This window comes from Lytechinus variegatus, chromosome 5 (genome assembly GCF_018143015.1).
Source record: "Lytechinus variegatus isolate NC3 chromosome 5, Lvar_3.0, whole genome shotgun sequence".
Taxonomy (NCBI): domain Eukaryota; kingdom Metazoa; phylum Echinodermata; class Echinoidea; order Temnopleuroida; family Toxopneustidae; genus Lytechinus; species Lytechinus variegatus.
The window spans coordinates 12,275,606-12,294,793 of NC_054744.1; the positions used below are offsets into that span (position 1 = coordinate 12,275,606).

General features: G+C 36.6%; 1 protein-coding gene across 1 annotated transcript in view; it reads right to left on the bottom strand.

Annotated features, from left to right (window-relative positions):
• Positions 1-19,188, bottom strand: part of LOC121415364 (dynein heavy chain 8, axonemal-like) — a 112,364-nt gene that overhangs the window by 66,302 nt on the left and 26,874 nt on the right. Inside the window, exons 23-34 of the mRNA XM_041608547.1 lie at positions 17,465-17,661; positions 16,809-16,935; positions 14,763-14,998; positions 13,999-14,103; positions 5,519-5,632; positions 5,046-5,108; positions 4,077-4,315; positions 3,453-3,693; positions 2,679-2,878; positions 1,778-1,931; positions 1,247-1,410; positions 169-271 (exon numbers count right to left, since the gene is read on the bottom strand). Coding sequence (XP_041464481.1) covers positions 169-271; positions 1,247-1,410; positions 1,778-1,931; positions 2,679-2,878; positions 3,453-3,693; positions 4,077-4,315; positions 5,046-5,108; positions 5,519-5,632; positions 13,999-14,103; positions 14,763-14,998; positions 16,809-16,935; positions 17,465-17,661 — 1,943 coding nt within the window. The remainder of the gene's footprint in view (positions 1-168; positions 272-1,246; positions 1,411-1,777; positions 1,932-2,678; positions 2,879-3,452; positions 3,694-4,076; positions 4,316-5,045; positions 5,109-5,518; positions 5,633-13,998; positions 14,104-14,762; positions 14,999-16,808; positions 16,936-17,464; positions 17,662-19,188) is intronic.

A 19,188-nucleotide genomic window follows, 5' to 3' on the forward strand; every position in this document is an offset into this window, starting at 1 on the left:
GAAAATATCATATCACTGTCATCCTTGCAAAGTGTCTAAAACTGCTTAGTATATCGGGAAGATGAGTGCCCTCTACTGCCTCACAAATTATGGTGATTAGAGTCAATAACTTGATTTCACCACAACTGCCAGTTTGGTGAAAGATTTCCTAAGAGAAAGCTAATTTACCTGGATAGTGTGTGAGTCACTAGCCTGTCCAAGGATTTCAAGCAGAGCTGGGTCAGACACAAAGAAGAACCTGGGAAACACCAATCTCTTCTTCTCTAGGTAGCTGAACACAGGTAAGATATAACAAAAGTTTAGAAATACAATTAAATTGTTAAAGTGATGCAACCACTATGCAATAATTAGATAAAAGCGATGTACGTATTGCAAACTAGAATAAGCACCACGCTCTAGAAGCACACAATTATTTCAATTTCATTTTTTTGACCAACCTCTGTAACTGGTTGCAGTCAAATGACAACCTCTAAAAATCAGACTACTAAAGTCTGGCGCACACTATGCAATTTGTTGCGATCCGATTTTCAAAGAAATTGTAATAAAAATTGATAAGAACATTCCAACTAATAAAATTTTAGTTATCAGAAATAAGAATAATAGTAGGACTGCTAAAATGAAAATTCTGTCTAGTTTGAGATTCCCTCTGGGTATAAAAGCAAATTAAATTCCAAATGGCAATGATATCTTCATTGGCTGCGACTTGAAGCCAATTTGAAATTTACTCCAGCAGCAGGGCTTGCTGCAGAGCAAAATTAAGATTTTATTACTCCCAACATTAAGCCGAACTTCAAAAAACATATTTTCTTCTTAGAACTTTCATATTTACTGCAAAATGTGATTTATCAAAAGATTGTTTCATATTGGGTCCCATAGTGTGCACTGGATTTTTGTCATAGATATTGTCATGTTTGTGTTTATATGGTATGCAACATTTCTAAACACATTCATCCATAACTGATGACAAAACTGTATAAGCCAATATTATTTAGTACAAAAATTTTCAGGAGATAACTTTGCCAGTTTAAATATGATTTCTGTAAGTAGCCTCAAGTAAAATAAAGTGCAAACTTTTGCGATGAGGAACTCGCAAAATCTATGAACACAAAACTACTTTAAAAGTACCCAATAACACAGTAATAGATCCTCAAAATACTGAGCAAACAGTGTTGATGAATACATTCACCAGTACAAGTTCAATAATATTCTGTGATACAATGTCTGATTCAGATGTAGGAACCCTCACCCTGTGAGTGACTTCTGACATATCTCCAGCTGTTCTAGAAGATGAGGAAGAAGCTGACCGAGGGTCTCATCTCCAACACAGCATTGGATCACATTGTCATTCTCATGAGCTCGTTGCATGATCTTCACCCAAGATTTGTCAATGTTGGAGAAACGTTTGGCTTCCTACAAAACAATATAACAATGATTTCTTTTTTAGTAAAAAAAGTAATTTCTAGTTACTTATATACCTAGAAATACATGAAAATTAATTCTAACAATTATTTGTGATTATTATCCAGGATAGATGTCACTTGATGATATACGTATGAGAGAAATCAAACTCTATAAAAGCTATGTTTAACACACATGTTTGATAATATGCCAAATATTTTATCAATGAGATTTATATTATAAACATATGATAGATGGTATTTGTAATACTGTTCTGAAAATAATGATAACAATATTAGTTATTCATAAAACATCACTTATATCCAAATACTATACTTCAGGGTACACAGTTATGACCATTACTGCATTAGTAACATACCTGAGGAAGTTGTTTGGCAATGTCACCACCTACAAATACAGCCTCAAGGTAAACCCATAGGTTCTGAGTTGTCATCCAGTTCTCAATGATGTCAGAGGAGTTAGAAAGCTTCTGGACCCAGTTCTGGATGTTTTTCTTGAAAGGAGCATTGTATCTGTTATGTCAAAATAGATTTAATGAATCTGAAAGTCTGAAAAGCCTACATTAAATGTTGAAATTGACATTCCTCCAGAAAACTATCAAAACAGTTGGTTGATGAATAAAGTAAGAATGGTTGTAAATGGCATTCTTAAAGGACAAGTCCACCCCAACAAAAAGTTGATTTGAAAAAAAAGAGAAAAATACAACAAGCGTAACACTGAAAATTTCATCAAAATCGGATGTAAAATAAGAAAGTTATGACATTTTTAAAGCTTCGCTTAATTTTACGAAACAGTTATATGCACATCCTGGTTGGTATGCAAATGTGGAGACTGATGACGTCATCCACTCACTATTTCTTTTATATTTTAGTATATGAAATATTCTAATTTTCTCCTCATTGTCAAGTGAAACAACGCTAAATTCCTCCCTAAACTTGTGGATTTAGCCTTGTATAACACTACGGTATATGGTTCAGTTAAATTGGTCCTTATTGTCAAATCTGTAAAAAATCAAATATTGTTACTTTAAAAAAAAAAAAAGAAAAAATAGTGAGTGATGGACATCATCGAAAGACTTATTTGCATGTCACTGAGTTGTGCACATCACTGTTTTGTGAAAAATAAGCAAAACTCTAAAATACCATAACTTTCTTATTTTACATCCGATTTTGATGAAATTTTCAGCGTTAAGCGAGTTTGATTTTTCTCTATTTATTCAAATCAGCATTGTACTTGGGTGGACTTGACCTTTAATGTACCTATTGCTGAGGAGTGAGCCAAGGACCATAAGACTGTCCTCCATCAATGCTACTATCTCAGACGTCTCAGCTCCTTTAAGCAGCAGCTCTCCTCTCGCCTTGAAGTTGGCAAAGGAAAGGGCTTGGGTGTTCCAGTCACTGACAACTTGAGCGAGTTTAGCTTCAATGTCCTTCTCTTTGACTGCTGAGATGCAGATATCCTACACAACGGAAAGAAAGCAAGTGCATCAAACTTGGACAGATTGATTGAACGGCAAAAAAGGCATGATTCTGATATGGACATGAAGTTTTTGAGGTTCAGAAATTTAACACAAATGAAATCGAATAATCAAAGTCAAAATGCTGCGAGTTCATTCATCTATCAATCATGTGAATTTAATCATAGATAAATGACATACACAGTTGAGTCTGCTAAAATTGACCTTCTCTATACCAAACATTTTTTTTAAATGGAAAGAATTTGCAGATTAAGCAAAAATGTAATTTTTATATCTTCTAAGAGTAAAGACAAATGTTGCAAAAACAGGCCTAAGAGATTTCCTTAGCTGGACTCACCAGTATATTCTTTTCAAACTTACAAATGTTTAGATTTACAATAAAATTGATTACTGGGGATATATGTTGACTGTCACTGAAACTAAAAAAAAACTTTCACTCAACTGTCACTGAAACTAAAAAAAAATCACAGAAAGTAATGTCTAATTCCAAAGATATGAAAAGAATAAATATATAAAAGAGTACACACACTCCTGTCTAATACAGTGACATTAATACCTCAATATCCTCTTTGCTACGTAGCAGTGGGGCTTCCATGATGTTACGCAGACAGAATGAATCCGAGTCAATTTCAAACTTGTGTCCAGTGACATTGGTGATACGTTCCCAGTGACGGTCTTTCATGGCTTTGTTGGCCATGAGTTCAAGCAGAGGACAGGTTTCATTGAAGTCATCGATGGTTTTCTTCAGGTCAAGGAAAGCCTGCCATTCTTTTAGACCCTTGGGAAGTTTGCGGCATCTGATTGATTCAGGGATGAAGTAACATGCTTTACCACACACAAAGTAACATGTAGCAGTGGAAACAATGATATTACATTTATTTCATTATGATTTATGACATAAGCATACTGAGTATTAAATGAAATGAACATGTAAAATAATGCTCTCAAAATTATTAAAGATAAGTACAATCTATTAATTAGCTAAATACTTATTTCTATCATTTCAGAGTCACGCCATGGGGTTTTACTCTCATAAAGGCTCTTTTAGGAGGAGTCTGTGTGAATTTGATTGTTTTTCATTGTAAATTGTAATTTCTTGAAAATATTTACATCAAAGGACAACAAATAGACTGATACAACAAGAAGGAAGAAATTTACAGATACAGAAACAGACAGATACCTGTTCTGAAAGTCGATGAGTTCTTGATTGATGGCATCAATATCCACCTCACTCCAGAGGATGTCATAGTAACCATTGACCCTTTCAATGACATCATTGTAGAGACCATAGAGCTTCTGTAGGAGATTGAGTTCTTTCTTGGTCTTCATCAGGGTTGGATAGTCAGTCACAGGGAGACCAAACAGCTGCTCTCCTGCCGAGTAGGTGTTGTATCTACGCCATAGGTCATCAAATCTTGTCTATAAAGCACAAAAGTAGAAAATTAAATAGTTCAAGTTACTGTAATTGTTAACCATTAAGAGATATGAACACTTCAAGATACCTTGCAATAAGATTCCAGGGCTGATTGGTAAAATTTGCAAATACAAAAACCTTAATACTAAGGATGCACATGTATATAGCTTCATTTATTGTCAAATTAACATCATTTTGACCTTTTTTTCGGCCGGTATGGATTTCAATACACAATCTAGCATGAATTATGAAACAAAGCATGCTGTGGCAGATAACAATAGACAATGGCCTGCTTCTATTTCAAGTTTTAGTATGTGATTTCTCACAAGTGTTATACATTGTGACAAAGTTAAGGAGAATAGCACTGATAAGAAAATCACCTCTTAACTACACCCCTAAAAGCAGTAAATATTCAACAAAAAGCTAACACTTTACTTGATATTAAGCAATCAAACAAAAATAAAAATCTTCTTTGAACTATTTAGTTTTTTAGAATGTGTTTTTTTTTGGTGGTTTAGTTCTAACATGTTCCATTCACAATTTTAAAATTCAATTTCAATATTCTAAAGATGAAACATTTTGGGTTGATCTCATATCAGAGCAACATAATAAAAACCTACATAGAATTTCTGATACTGGCAAGATGGTAGTATAGTGAAATTGATTTTTGCAGATTGGTTGGATTCTAAAAGTCACATAAATGGGTAACTAAGGGTATTACAATATCGTGCTTACCTGGAAGACTTGGAGTCGAACATTGGCTTCTTCTGGTGAGATACCTTGCTCCATCGGGCCACTCTATGTATCAAAAGAAAAAAGGAATGAAATAAAAAGAAATGATTTCGTAATCAATCTTCTGATTGCATCAGTTGATTTGGATGGAGAAACCAGTATGGATACTGTGATTTGGATTGCTATTCTTTCCCCTTGATGCCAACTGTTGCTCTATGAGGACTGCTACAGAACTTGCAGTATAATTTCATTCATTTTTATATTTAATCACTAATCAATATTTAAATTCTGTTTCATTGTTATATTCTTGATTTGGAGAATTAATAACACAAATCTATAGATTTTTTCAAAGAATTGTAGTGTAGTAAGTATTGTAGTAGTAAGAACATGCATCTCTGAGGATTCCATTAAAAACAGTTGCAACATCACTAGAAACAAGCACAACCAATTTGCAATGATTCGATTGAAAGGCTCACCTCTTCATAGTCTACATCAAATGACATACTGTCAACGTGGAAGGTTTCTACAGCAGTTAGAAGCTCTCCCTTGAATTCAGGCTGGATCTTCACCAGATTTGCTTGCACAGAAGACTAAAAAAAAAGAATTAAAGACCACATCAGTTCATTATAAATCAAAGCTGAAGAGATGCACAATAAAGAGTAGTTCTAGGGAAATGTACGATTATCAGGTTAGTTCCCTAGTAACGATGTGGCTTCGGATAAGACAAGTGCAGTAGAAACAAGGGGGTGGGCCTAATCAGAAGCTTATAAAATAAAAATCATGAATTGCCCATTGTGATGTTCTCATACAGTCTAAGCTTGCTGCTTGATAAATATTGTTACGGTCACATACCTGACCTGTGTTTGACCTGATATGTCATATAGTTAGGCAGATGTAACATTTTGACCACTTCATAATAAATAGGGTCTCTATTTCCACTGACCAGAGGAAATGGTCCGATACATAAATTTGTCTGGGAAATGACAGGCCCAAGGTACATGAATGCCTTACATTGTATGTGATGATAAACACATGTTTCCAGGGGTGGTCCAGTTTCAGACCATCACCAGTGTATATAATGGGGTAACATTCATTGGAAGGGGGAGTTTTTCCTTCGACAGTTTGATCGATTAAAATGAACCCAATGAACCTGTACATACGCCTGCAGTCTACATTTGTATGAGTTTGTAGCAGACTTAACACTGGTGGCAGCGGTAAAACTCTTTCATGATGCCGGGTTCTAAATCGAGGAGGCGACAGAAGTTGGAGGATGAGGTCGAGTTCGACTCTCTTTGTGAGGAGGAGTCGAAGCAGGCAGGTGGACGGGTATCGTTGGGAAGCGTCCCCCTCCCTCGACAGACGGCTTTCTCAGGTGACAGCTCATGGGAGACTTTTATCCGCCTGTTCATGAACTTGGCAGTCGCCTGCTCCTGGTCAGAGGAGGAGAAGAGGCTTCGTCTTCTATCATCAGTGACAGGGGAGGCAGCGGACTATCTCTTCCGGACGCAGCCAGAAGATGTTTTTAGTTCGTTTCATCTCCTTAAAGAGGCCCTGGCAACGCGGTTGCAGAAAGGACTAAGCCAAATTCTTTCTTGTCAATGCTGGAGACAAGGAAGCTCCTTCCTGGTGAATCCCTGTCTGTCTACGTGGCTGACTTGAGGCGGTTTGTTCTTCGCGGCTACCCGACTGCCAACGAAGCTACAAGGGAACAAATTGCTTTGCGGCAATTCATCCGTGGTTTGCAGGACCAGCAGTTGGCTCTGACTATTGGAATGAGGGAGCCGGCAAACCTCAGTGAGGCGCAGGACCTGGTAGAGAGGTATCGCTCTGTCACTGACGAACATCGGCCTGATCACCATGATCACAAAGTCCGCATGGTGGCCCCTTCTCCTAATTCTGCTATTGAGAATAAATTGGCAGAACTTGAAGCGAAAATGGATGCAAGTATTGAAGAGAAGATCAATGGGCTCGCAGAGAAGATTGCGGAGAGACTGAGCCTGAATGGTTTTAGCGGCCGTGGTCGGGGACGAGGACGTGCCTACCAAGACACCCGTACATGTTTTAACTGTGGTGAAAGGGGACATCTTAGGCGCTACTGCCCCCACCCCCAGGGAGCCTCTCCGAATGTGTCCTATGGAAATCAGGGAAACTAAATGAGACCGGCTCATCCGGCCAGATACCGGTCTCTCATCCAGCTAAAGAAATCATTGACATCAAAGTGACACATAGCAAGACGAATGGGTTATCAGCACATACACAAGCAGCAGTGAATGGCGTTCAGGCAAGCTTATTGATTGACACTGGAGCTGCGGTAACTATAGTTTCTGAATCAATATTTGATAAGATGTGTGGTGATAATAAACCTGTTCTTCGCAAACCGACAAATGACATTGTTCTCAAAACGGCAGATGACAGCTTACTAGATGTTAGGGGAATATCAAACGTTCATATTGAAATCGCGAACTCCATTTTGACATGGGATGTTTTTGTGGCGCCAATCCACGATGATGTGCTAATCGGATTTGATTTCTTGTATCACTTTGACTGTGTATTTGAAGCGAGGAGGGGGATCAAGATTAGTAATATTTGGATCGATTGCGCAATAACAGGTGATACAACGATAGGACATGTTACTCTCCAATCTTCAATAACTGTACCTGCAAATTGTGAAATATTGGCAGCAGGGTGTGTCGACAATTCTGTAATTTTACATCAAGACCAGGATATTCTCATTGAACCGGTGTCAACCGGGTTACGGGAGGAGGCAGTCCTGATTGGCGCTACATTATGCAATTCTGAACAGATCAAATCCGGGCTGCCGATACGCATTATGAACACCTCTGCCGAGGATGTTATTTTGCGTAAAGGACAAACCGTGGGAATAGCGACCGAGATCATTACTACGCAGCAAATTGACGAGTTCGAGAATGACTCTAAATCAATAATCAACCGAATATCTCGAGTAAATGTGAAAGACCGAAATGATGTTGAGAACATAACGCGTGATAATGTTGACAAATTACATCCCAGTCTCAATGAACTATATGAGAAAAGCAGTGAAGGAATGAGTGATAGAGAGAGAAACATACTTCATGGGTTATTACATAAACATTCGGACACATTTGCGAAATCATCAAATGATTTGGGTCGCACCTCTGTGCTGCAGCACGAAATTAAAACTGGACAAGCCAAACCTGTTCGTCAGCCAGCTCGGAGGCCCCCTCGGGCATTTGACGATGAGGAGGAACGCATTATAGGTGAACAACTAAAAGCAGGAATCATCCGTCCCTCATCATCCCCCTGGGCATCGCCTCTTGTATATGTAAAAAAGAAGGATGGGACAACTCGCCCCTGTGTTGATTATAGAAAGCTGAACGCTGTAACGGAATTCGACAGTTTCCCCTTACCCCGTATCGATGACTGTTTAGATTGTTTAAGTGGATGTAAATATTTCTCTACTTTGGATTTGCAGTCAGGATACTGGCAAGTAGAGGTTAAGGAAGGGGACAAGCACAAAACTGCTTTTCGGACGCGATCGGGACTCTACGAGTATAATGTTATGCCTTTCGGACTTTCTAACGCCCCAAGTACATTCGAGCGGTGTATGGAACTAGTACTCAAAGGACTTCAATGGAAAACGCTGCTTATCTACTTAGATGATGTGATAATTTTCAGCCCTACGTTTGAAGATCACATTTCTCGACTCGATGAAGTTTTCCAACGCTTGAGTAAGGCCGGGCTCAAGCTGAAGCCAAGCAAGTGTGCTTTATTTCAATCTGAAGTATTGTACCTCGGACACATCGTCACACCAACTGGTGTGAAAGCCAACCCAGACAAGATAGCAGCAGTGGCGGAGTGGTCGTCACCTAAAAATGTTAAAGAGGTTAGGTCCTTTTTAGGGCTGTGCTCTTACTACCGTAGGTTCATCAGGGATTTTGCTAGAATTGCACGGCCGCTTAATTACTTGCTTGAGTCTGGAGTGCCATTTGAATGGTCCGATTTATGTGAAAGTGCTTTTTCAGAGCTTAAAAAGGCACTCACAAGTGACAATGTTATGGCATACCCCTAAATGAAGGAACCTTCATACTGGATACCGATGCATCTGATTTTGGTATTGGAGCATCGCTTTCGCAGATGCAGTGGGATCCTTCGCAGAAACGTTTCCAAGAGCGGCCAATAGTCTTCGCAAGTAAATCGCTAACGAAGTCACAGCGACGCTATTGTGTAACTCGCAGGGAACTTCTCGCTGTCGTGACATTTGTAAATCAGTTTCGACATTATCTACTTGGACGTGAATTTGTGGTGAGAACCGATCATAGTGCTCTTAGATGGATAATGTCCTTTCGAGAGCCATCCAATCAAATGGCTAGATGGTTGGAAATCTTATCACAATTCAACTTTAAGATAGAGCATCGTGCAGGTCGCAGTCATGCAAATGCCGATGCTCTATCTCGTGTACCATGCAACCCAGAAATGTGTGAGTGCTATGATGGAAGGGATATGTTGACTTCTCTTCCATGTAATGGTTGTAAGCACTGTAGGAAACAACATGCAGCCTGGTCTGATTTCATGGAGCTTGATGATGTGATGCCGTTAACGATAAAGAAAGGTAGCGCTAATAGTGTAAATGAGCGAGTGCGTCGCTGCAGTGCGCGTCATTTTGGAGAAGGCGCGAAAAGAAGTGCAGGATCGGCAACGGTGCAAATTAGAGGTGCCAAAATCAAGCAGAAATCAGAGCCAGAGAGCCTGCAGTATGTTTCATTTATTGGGTGGGTATTTAGGTATGTAATGATAATGATACAGATGATTATAAGTGTAATGTATTCAGGACATAACCTTCTGCGTAATGTAATCTGTCCACCATCGTTTACAACCTATGTAAGGCCAGTATCCACTAGAAAACAAGCCAGGAAAAGAGGAGATTCTGTTAATTGTGACTCTAACAGACTTTTAAATATGCCCTGCGGACGTGAAACTTCCGCCAATGCCAGGAGTAATTCTGGGCCGCATATTTTCAATGACATTGGAGTTACTGCTAATAATGTTTCTTCTCTTCAAAGGCAAGACAAAGATATCAGTGTTATATTACACTGGTTTACAGAGTCAGCAGTAAGACCGGGTAGAGAACAAGTTCATGATAAGAGCCCTGTAGTTAGGCATCTATGGTTGCTATGGAAACAACTTGAAGTTATCGATGGTGTACTATTTAAGAAATGGGATGAAGGGTCATCTCGCGAACGGTTAACATTGGTTGTACCAAAGTCCTTAATAAACACCATACTTGAAGCTAACCATGATGCGGTTATGGCAGGGCATTTGGGTTTCAAGAAGTCTCTCAGTCGGATTAAGCAAAATTACTATTGGTACCTCATGAAAGATACAGTACGTAATTACATAAGAGCTTGTCATGTATGCGGTGCTCGTAAAAGACCCTCCAAGACACCCCATGCACCCCTCAAAAATTACCAACAAGGCGCCCCCATGGATCGTATAGCAATCGACATATTAGGGCCATTCCCTCAATCTGATCAAGGTAACAAATATGTTCTTGTGGTTGGTGATACATTCACTAAATGGTTAGAGGCTTATGCCATCCCTGACCAGTGCTCCCCGACGATAGCGAACAAAATTGTTAACGAATTCATATCCCGATTTGGCACTCCCTTTGAATTACATTCTGATCAGGGCCGCTCATTCGAAGCTTCATTGTTTCAGGAAATGTGTCGCCTTTTTGAAATTCACAAAACCAGAACCTCTAGCTATCATCCTCAATCTAATGGTTTCATCGAAAGGTTTAATCAGACGTTGGTCAATATGATTTCATCCTTTGTTAGTAAACATCAGAAAGATTGGGATGTCAATCTTAACCTCTTGACTTCTGCATACCGCAGCACAGTCCATGAAGGGACTGGATTTACACCAAATTACCTCATGTTGGGTAGGGAAGTAAAGACACCTCTTGAAATTAATCTGGGAATTAGAGCCAACCAATATTCATGTACTGAAGAGTATGTAGTAAAGTTACAACAAAACTTGGAAGAGGTTTACCAAATTGCTAGAGAGCAGATTGGCAAAACTGCAGAGAAACAGAAACGAGACCATGATGTGAGGATTGCTCAAAATACATTTGATTTGGGAGACTTAGTTTACTGTTTGGATTCTACTAAACAAAAGGGTTTGAGCCCCAAATTAAACCCTGAGAAGTGGAAGGGACCATACGTTGTAACAAGAGTTTTTAGTGATTTGTTGTTTGAAATTCGGCAAAACAAAGGAAAGCCAAAAGTAATCCACCATAACAGGTTGAAACAATATCTCAGTAACGATATACCTGGGTGGGTTACTTCGCTGCAGAAACAAGTGCGATCTGGAACTCAAAACAAATCAACGTCCCGTTCCGTCCAAACAAACAGCTAAGTTTCCGATAAAAAGAATGTATGTCATGTTTTGTTTGACATGTAGCATCTAAGTCAGTAATGTTATACACATGTGTATGTTGAGATTATTATTGTTCTATGTCATGTTTTATTTAGGATTTAATAGTACAATGTATGTGCCATTTTAGTGTTACCAATTTGCTATTCTTATTTTTCTGGCTTCTGAATATTCTTCCAACCCTATCCCTGTCCCTTTTTCACTCTTGACGAAACTTTTAATCCAACCTCTTTTTTTTCTGCCTGTCGACTTTCCTGTTGGCATGGTTACATGTGTCTGCCTCTGACCAGTGTTCTCAGCTGTTTTCCCCTTTCTGGCATCCCCCCTGACCTCTCTCTGTCTGTGTGCTGTCTCTCTCTCTCTCTCTCTCTTTCTCCCTCTTTTTTCATCCAGGCCAGCTGCATGTTGTGGTCATCTCCTCTTTGAAGTATCACTTGATACCAATGCATTTTTTTTTTATTGCTGTGATAAATACAGAGAGTTGGTGTGTAGGTTTCTGTGTCTCTAGATGAACTTATGATTTTGTTTTGTCTTCCTACATATTGGTTTATTGATAGCATGAGAAACTAGAATTTCGTAAATGTATTCTCTCATTATACATTGTTCCATATCTATATTTTATGTTATCTTTCCCTTCTCCTTCTCTCCCTTTCTCCGTCGCTTTTCTTCAGGCTCTTTCTTCTCTCTTGATTTTTTTTTCTCTTCACTCTCTCCTATTCTATTCTATTGGACTAGTATCAGTTTTTTTTGGTTTAGGTTTTAATCTTGCAAATGTTCTCATTGTGTTGGATTCTTGATAGTACATGTTTACTTGTTTGGATTGCTATGTTTTTTTTTTGTATTAACATGTATTGTTGCTGTCTTACATATGCCGACAGTATTTATTCTTGTAGAAAAATTGCCTTTTTGTTTATATCTTTCTGTTTCTGACATTTGTTTAGCCATATAGTGTAGGTGGTCTATATGCACATGTTTAGAATTGCCTCTGATGAGTGTATACATGTGGCTACTCCTTTTTTTTTTGGAAGTTTCACACTTCTCTGATTTATGGGATATGTCGTGTCATGATTCAAGTGGTTTGTCATATGTATATATGTATATATTTCTTTGCTCCTTTTCTTTTTCTATTCTTCGGGGTGTGGGAAACATCTTGGTTATAATTTGTTTTTAATTTCCTGGTGCATATATACTGCCCACTTATACTTTTGGTTGCTGTTTTACCTGCTTTCTAAAATAGGCTATATAAAGATGACTATAATTTTCATCCACCATTGTAACTTGTACTCTGAAACAGATTTCACATTGCAATTATCAACGACATTGATCTGGTTGATTATTCTGAGGATTTATGTATTTGTCTTGTTTTGCATGCTATTCGCAAGTGTTTTTTTTTTTTTTTTTCGTTCGAATATGCATAGGTTTTACTCCCTTATAGATCATATTTTTAGAAGTACATATAAATGTACATTTATATAATTCTTGAAACTTTGCGGATTTACTGTTAACGGTTTTTTTTTTTTTTTTACTTAATGGGGCTCAGACACTCCATTTTGTTGTCTCCTTGACTTCAGTTTCAATTGCTAGAACTCAATGAATTTTACAATGTTATAATTTCAATAATTTGTATTTTTTTCTTTGAGATTTTCCTAATTGATTTTCTGGTCTTATAATTATGTAGATTATCTGTCTAGCACTATGTTATTTTGACATATTGTACTCTATTCAAAACCTAACTATTAATGACATACAGGGACATTTTTACTTTATAGATATAGTAATATGAGTCTTAAGACTTTTGTCATGTATAATTTTTTTTACAATAACACCAGAATTTAACTGAAGTGAATTTATCTTCGCCTGGTTTACAGTTTGTGTTTGTATTGGGGACAATACCATCATTTTCAGAGGGGGGAATAGTGTTACGGTCACATACCTGACCTGTGTTTGACCTGATATGTCATATAGTTAGGCAGATGTAACATTTTGACCACTTCATAATAAATAGGGTCTCTATTTCCACTGACCAGAGGAAATGGTCCGATACATAAATTTGTCTGGGAAATGACAGGCCCAAGGTACATGAATGCCTTACATTGTATGTGATGATAAACACATGTTTCCAGGGGTGGTCCAGTTTCAGACCATCACCAGTGTATATAATGGGGTAACATTCATTGGAAGGGGGAGTTTTTCCTTGACAGTTTGATCGATTAAAATGAACCCAATGAACCTGTACATACGCCTGCAGTCTACATTTGTATGAGTTTGTAGCAGACTTAACAATATGTTACAAACACTGTTTGTAGATAGATTTTTTATCAATATCTTTGCACCTCTCATTTGCTCACTCTTCTTCTCTTTCCAACCCATCCGCTTCTTGTCTAATGACATACAATAGTGCTCTAAGAACTAAACCTAATATAAATGCACACTATTTTATATTCTAGTCTAATCCCTTAATATCGAATATGAAAATGAGTTTGATTTAATCATTGTCTTAATTTTGAAGCAAAATAATACTCACAGCCTGTCTGCTAAGTTTCTGGAAGGAGTATCTAAGACTGTCCACTCGGTTGGCTTCTTCTCTAGGCACTGAAACCTGGAACTTCTGAAGCATGGAATACGCTTCCTGTTAAAACAAATGAAAAGTCGAAAGAGTATTAATGTATTCCAAATGCAGTTAAATTGATACATGGTTCAATGAAGTACATAGAGATATTGTGTCATACACTGTGACATTTGCAACTCAAAAGATGCTTTTTATCTATAATATTCTTTGTTATAATTATTTTTATATTATCAATATAGGGTATGAAATCTTATAAACTATAAATCAGCTTCACCATAGAACAGATTAATATCATTTTGTAATTTGAGCTGTATTTAAAAAAATATTATAGTATTAACCTTCAAGATAAAACTTTTGAGGCCTCTGTATGAGTTTCCAAAGATCAGCGATACTTTCCCCCCAAAATTATTTAATATATAATACAAATGACTAGTTAATTTGGTAAATCATGTCTTGCTTGACGTACATCCACCCCCCCCAAAAAAAAGAGAATAACTGAGGTCATGGTTAAACAAATTCTTTTGAATCAAACATAAATACGTCAAGGAAATATTAAACAATTTAATGTAGGCCTTTAAAACTGCATTTTATGGTATAATTCAGTTTTGCTTCAAATTTGAATCTTAGAAGTACATATGCAAATTGAGAAGCTTCTCGGGCAGCTTCATTTAAAAAGGCACTCAATCCATAATAACTTGAAATGCCGAGAAGAATTATACCTCAATCGGTCCCAAGGTCATGTCAATACGGATATCCTGTTGACGTATCATTTCAAGGGCAGCCATTGCATTGCGGACATCATCTAGATCCTTGATAGGCCGACTAAGTCTCTTGGAATAATCACTCACAAAGTTGTTGATCTCGTCCATCTTGGCACAGTACTCCTTGTTGAGACTGCGACCAAGCAGCAGCTTCCATGCACGCGCTTCCACGGTGAGAGAAATGCGAATTGGTTCTGAATGTAGATGGAAATTACCAGAGGGTAATTTGAATTTAAGAAAGGAATCATATTCTAAAGGAATGCAATAGGATTGCAAAATAATGAGAAAATTGTCTTCATACTGGTAATTGTTTATAAAGAGGAGAAATTAATCTAGAATAGCTGTAAGATGAACATTACACATACTAAGAATTTATGTTAATAGGTGAACATCACTCCGACAGAACTATACAGCATAAAATTGCAATCTGTGATAAAACAATACAGCTATACTGTTGGGAATCAAAGATTATCAAATATCTAAGGTAAATATGAAGCACAAATTGCTTAAAAGGTGTTTATGAAAAGAAACAAATCAAAGTATTAAAAAAACACAATAATAATGATGGAAAAGAAAATACACATACTGATACACAATATCATTATCCAATTTTGAGCTGATATATTAGATTTTTAATTTGAAAACATCTACAGTAGATATGAACAAAGTACTAACAACCCTCATTTAGAAAATATAGTCAACCTGAACAGTGGATGTTGATCTTACAATTCAATGAAATGAGTTTATCAATGCAAATCCCTTTTGAGAATGCACACTTAAAAATAAACTAAAGGTGTAAAATCAATACAATTTTGGCAAGTCTGTTCTTTTCAAAAGTCTAGAATTTCTAATTTTCAAACAGTGTAACTTTCCCCACAGAAATATAATAATAATGATGATGATGATTACAATATCAATAATAATCATAATACTACTACTAACAATAATCATTACAATAAAATAAATGTGTTTTTTTTTATACATACCTTTCTTCATGTAAAATTATGTCAATATTCAAAGCTAATATAAAAAAAGTTGAGCGCCTCTGGCAGTCACGCCTGCATGATGCGATGCAATAGAGCAGCAGTGCCGACTTTGAAAATGACTATGAAATAATAATTCCCCTCAAAACAACATTCATATAATATGCTATAATGTTCATACACCCTGAATGATATTTGACCTTGATCAAGTGACCTACGACTTGTGCAAGATGAGCAATGATACTGGATTACCCCTTTGTCCACATTTCATTAACTATATCCATAAACTTTCAAAGTTATGATGACAATTCAAAAATTACCTACAACATGGCCAAAGTTCTTCAACCTAAAATGACCTTTAACCTTGGTCTTGTGACCTGAACTTTGCACAGGATGTTCAGTGATACTTGATTACTATTACGTCCAAACTTTATGAACTAGCTCCATAAACATTAAGTTATGATAGAAATTCAACAAATACCCTCAACATGCCCAAAGTTCATTGATGCTACAGGTCACATGACCTTGATCATGTGACCTAAAACTCAAGCAGGATATTAAGTAATACTTCATTACTTTTATGTGTATTTAAGTTTTATGAACTAGGTCTATATACTTTCTAAGCTATGACATTTCAAAAACTTAACCTTAGGTGATTTTGATTCCCCCAACATAGTCTCTAAGTTAATTGACCCTAAATGACCTTTGAACTTGATCATGTGACCTGAAACCAAGGCAGGGTGTTTAAAAATACTTGCTCATACTTATGTCAGAGTTTCATGAACTAGGTTTATATAATTATAAGCTATGAAGTCATTTCAAAAACTTAACCTAACAATAAGATTTGCTGTTGATGCTGCCGCTGTTGTAAGAAAAGCAGCGCCTATAGTCTCGCTCTGCTATGCAGGCGAGACAAAAATCACAGGCTTTAAAAAGAATACTGACATTTCTTGTCATCTTAACATGCATTATGCAAACATAATTCTCCTGAACATGAAAAAGTGTTTAAAATTGGACTCACCTGTGTAAAGTAGGATAGCACCAACTTGTATTGTTGGGTCAATCTCCTCAATTTGAGATTCCAATTCCTGATAACTCAAAATCTCTTGTTTCCATTCAGAAAGGATTGGTTCTGTCTGGATGAAATTCTGAAAAAAAAAAGGATTTATGTAAAATTACTGAAAATGTTTCCCTCTCAGGTAGTCAGTTTTCTCCTGAGATGAAATTAGAAGAGAATAAAAAAGGTGCAAGTTATAATTTTGGGTAATACCTACAAGCTTTATTTGCAAAGTGCGATTTTGTAAAAAAATGAAAGACAATTTTTTAATTAAATCAGTATTATGCACATTTTATTATATATTTATTATAACTTGTCTGATATACATGCATATATAATAAATGGATGTAAGTGAAACAATTTGACCATTAGGACTTACATTACTGCTGGCATGAATATTGATGCATGTACATAAAATTCAAAGGATTATACAATATCTGAAATATCTTTAATTTTAATATGCTTATCTACAATGTGTTTGCAATGGATCTATTCTCACTTCAGCATCGAATAATCACGTCAAAGAAATAAGACACAAACTACTAATAATTGACAACAGTTTTCCTCAACTAGAGTGTTGTTAGTCCTATGAAAAGACCTAAATTGTACACTAGAAATACCTTGACACTCTCCTCCCTGTCTCCCTCCCACAAGTACTGGTAACCAGAGAAGATAACAAGTGCTTCTTGAATCTTGGGTTTGGATTGACCAATAGCATTACTCAGCATCATCTGCAGCTTCTGGATGTCTTTATGGTCAGCAATACTTTTGTAGTAGTTTCTCAGCTTCTGGGGTGGGATCAACTCCACTTTTGGAGCTATTTTAAGGTAAAAAAAAATAAAAATAAAAAGAGCAATTATTTGCTAAAACAAGGGTATTTCATTACAGTGGGCCGTTCATATGGCTGATCGTAAGTTAAGAGCTACTTTAAGAACGAATGGTGATATTTTCTTACGTGCTTAACCATCGCCAATGAATATATCATTTACCTCAAGAAAGGATCACCAGTACGAAACAAACACCAGGTTAGTTGGCTGAACATTTCTGAGTGTAAAAAGCATTTTACATAGTATTTTTTTTAGCTTTGAAATGGCAAGAAAGTATAATGTGCATGATTTTGTTTGGTTGGATTATCTCATGACATATAATTTTGATTTAAAATCAGGAGTGATTTCTCAGCTATGATATACTAGTATTGAAAACAAAACAATTGTCTGAAAAAACATTTTCACATCTTTTTGCTAAAACTATGATTAAAATTCAAATTTGCTATGAGCATATGAACACGACTCCATTTTTTTTAAAGGACAAGTCCACCCCAACAAAAACTTGATTTGAATAAAAAGAGAAAAATTCAACAAGCATAATGCTGAAAATTTCATCAAAATCGGATGTAAATTAAGAAAGTTATGACATTTTAAAGTTATGTGTTATTTTCACAAAACAGTTATTTGCACATCTCGGTTGGTATGCAAATGAGGGAACTGATGACATCACTCACTCACTATTTCTTTCGTATTTTATTATATGAAATATGAAATATTTTAATTTTCTCGTCATTGTCATGTGAAATTAAGTTTCATTTCTCCCTTAACACATGGAATTCAATTATTTTAACATTTTGTGCTTCAGGAAAGGAGGTCCTAATCGTCAAATTTGTAAAAATTGAAATATTTTATAATTCAAACAATAAACAAGTGGAATGCCTCTGGCCGTCTCACCTGCATCATGTGGTTCAATAGAGCATCAGTGCTGACTTTGAAAACTACTCTAACTCGCACAAGATGTTCAGTGATACATGGTTACTTTTATGTCCACTTTTTATGAACTAGACCAATAAACTTACAGAGATATGATGGTTATTCAACAAAAAAACCCAACATGGCCAAAGTTCATTGACCTTACATGACCTTTGACCTTGATCATGTGACTTGAAACTCGCACAGGATGTTCAGTGATACTTGATTACTCTAATGTCCAAGTTTAACGAACTAGACCAATAAACTTTCAAAGTTATGATGGTAATTTAACAGATACCCCCGATTCGGTCAAAGTTCATTGACCCTAATGACCTTTGACCTTAATCATGAGAGCTGAAACTTGCACAAAATGTTCATTGATGCTTGATCACTATTATGTCCATGTTTCATGAATCAGATCCATAAACTGTCAGGTTAAGATTTGATGTTGACGCCGCCGCCGGCGCCGTTGGAAAAGCGGCGCCTATAGTCTCACTCTGCTTCGCAGGTGAGACAAAAATAAGCGAAACTTTGAAATGTCATAACTTTCTTATTTTACATCCGATTTTGATGAAATTTTCAGCATTGTGCTTGTCTGATTTTTC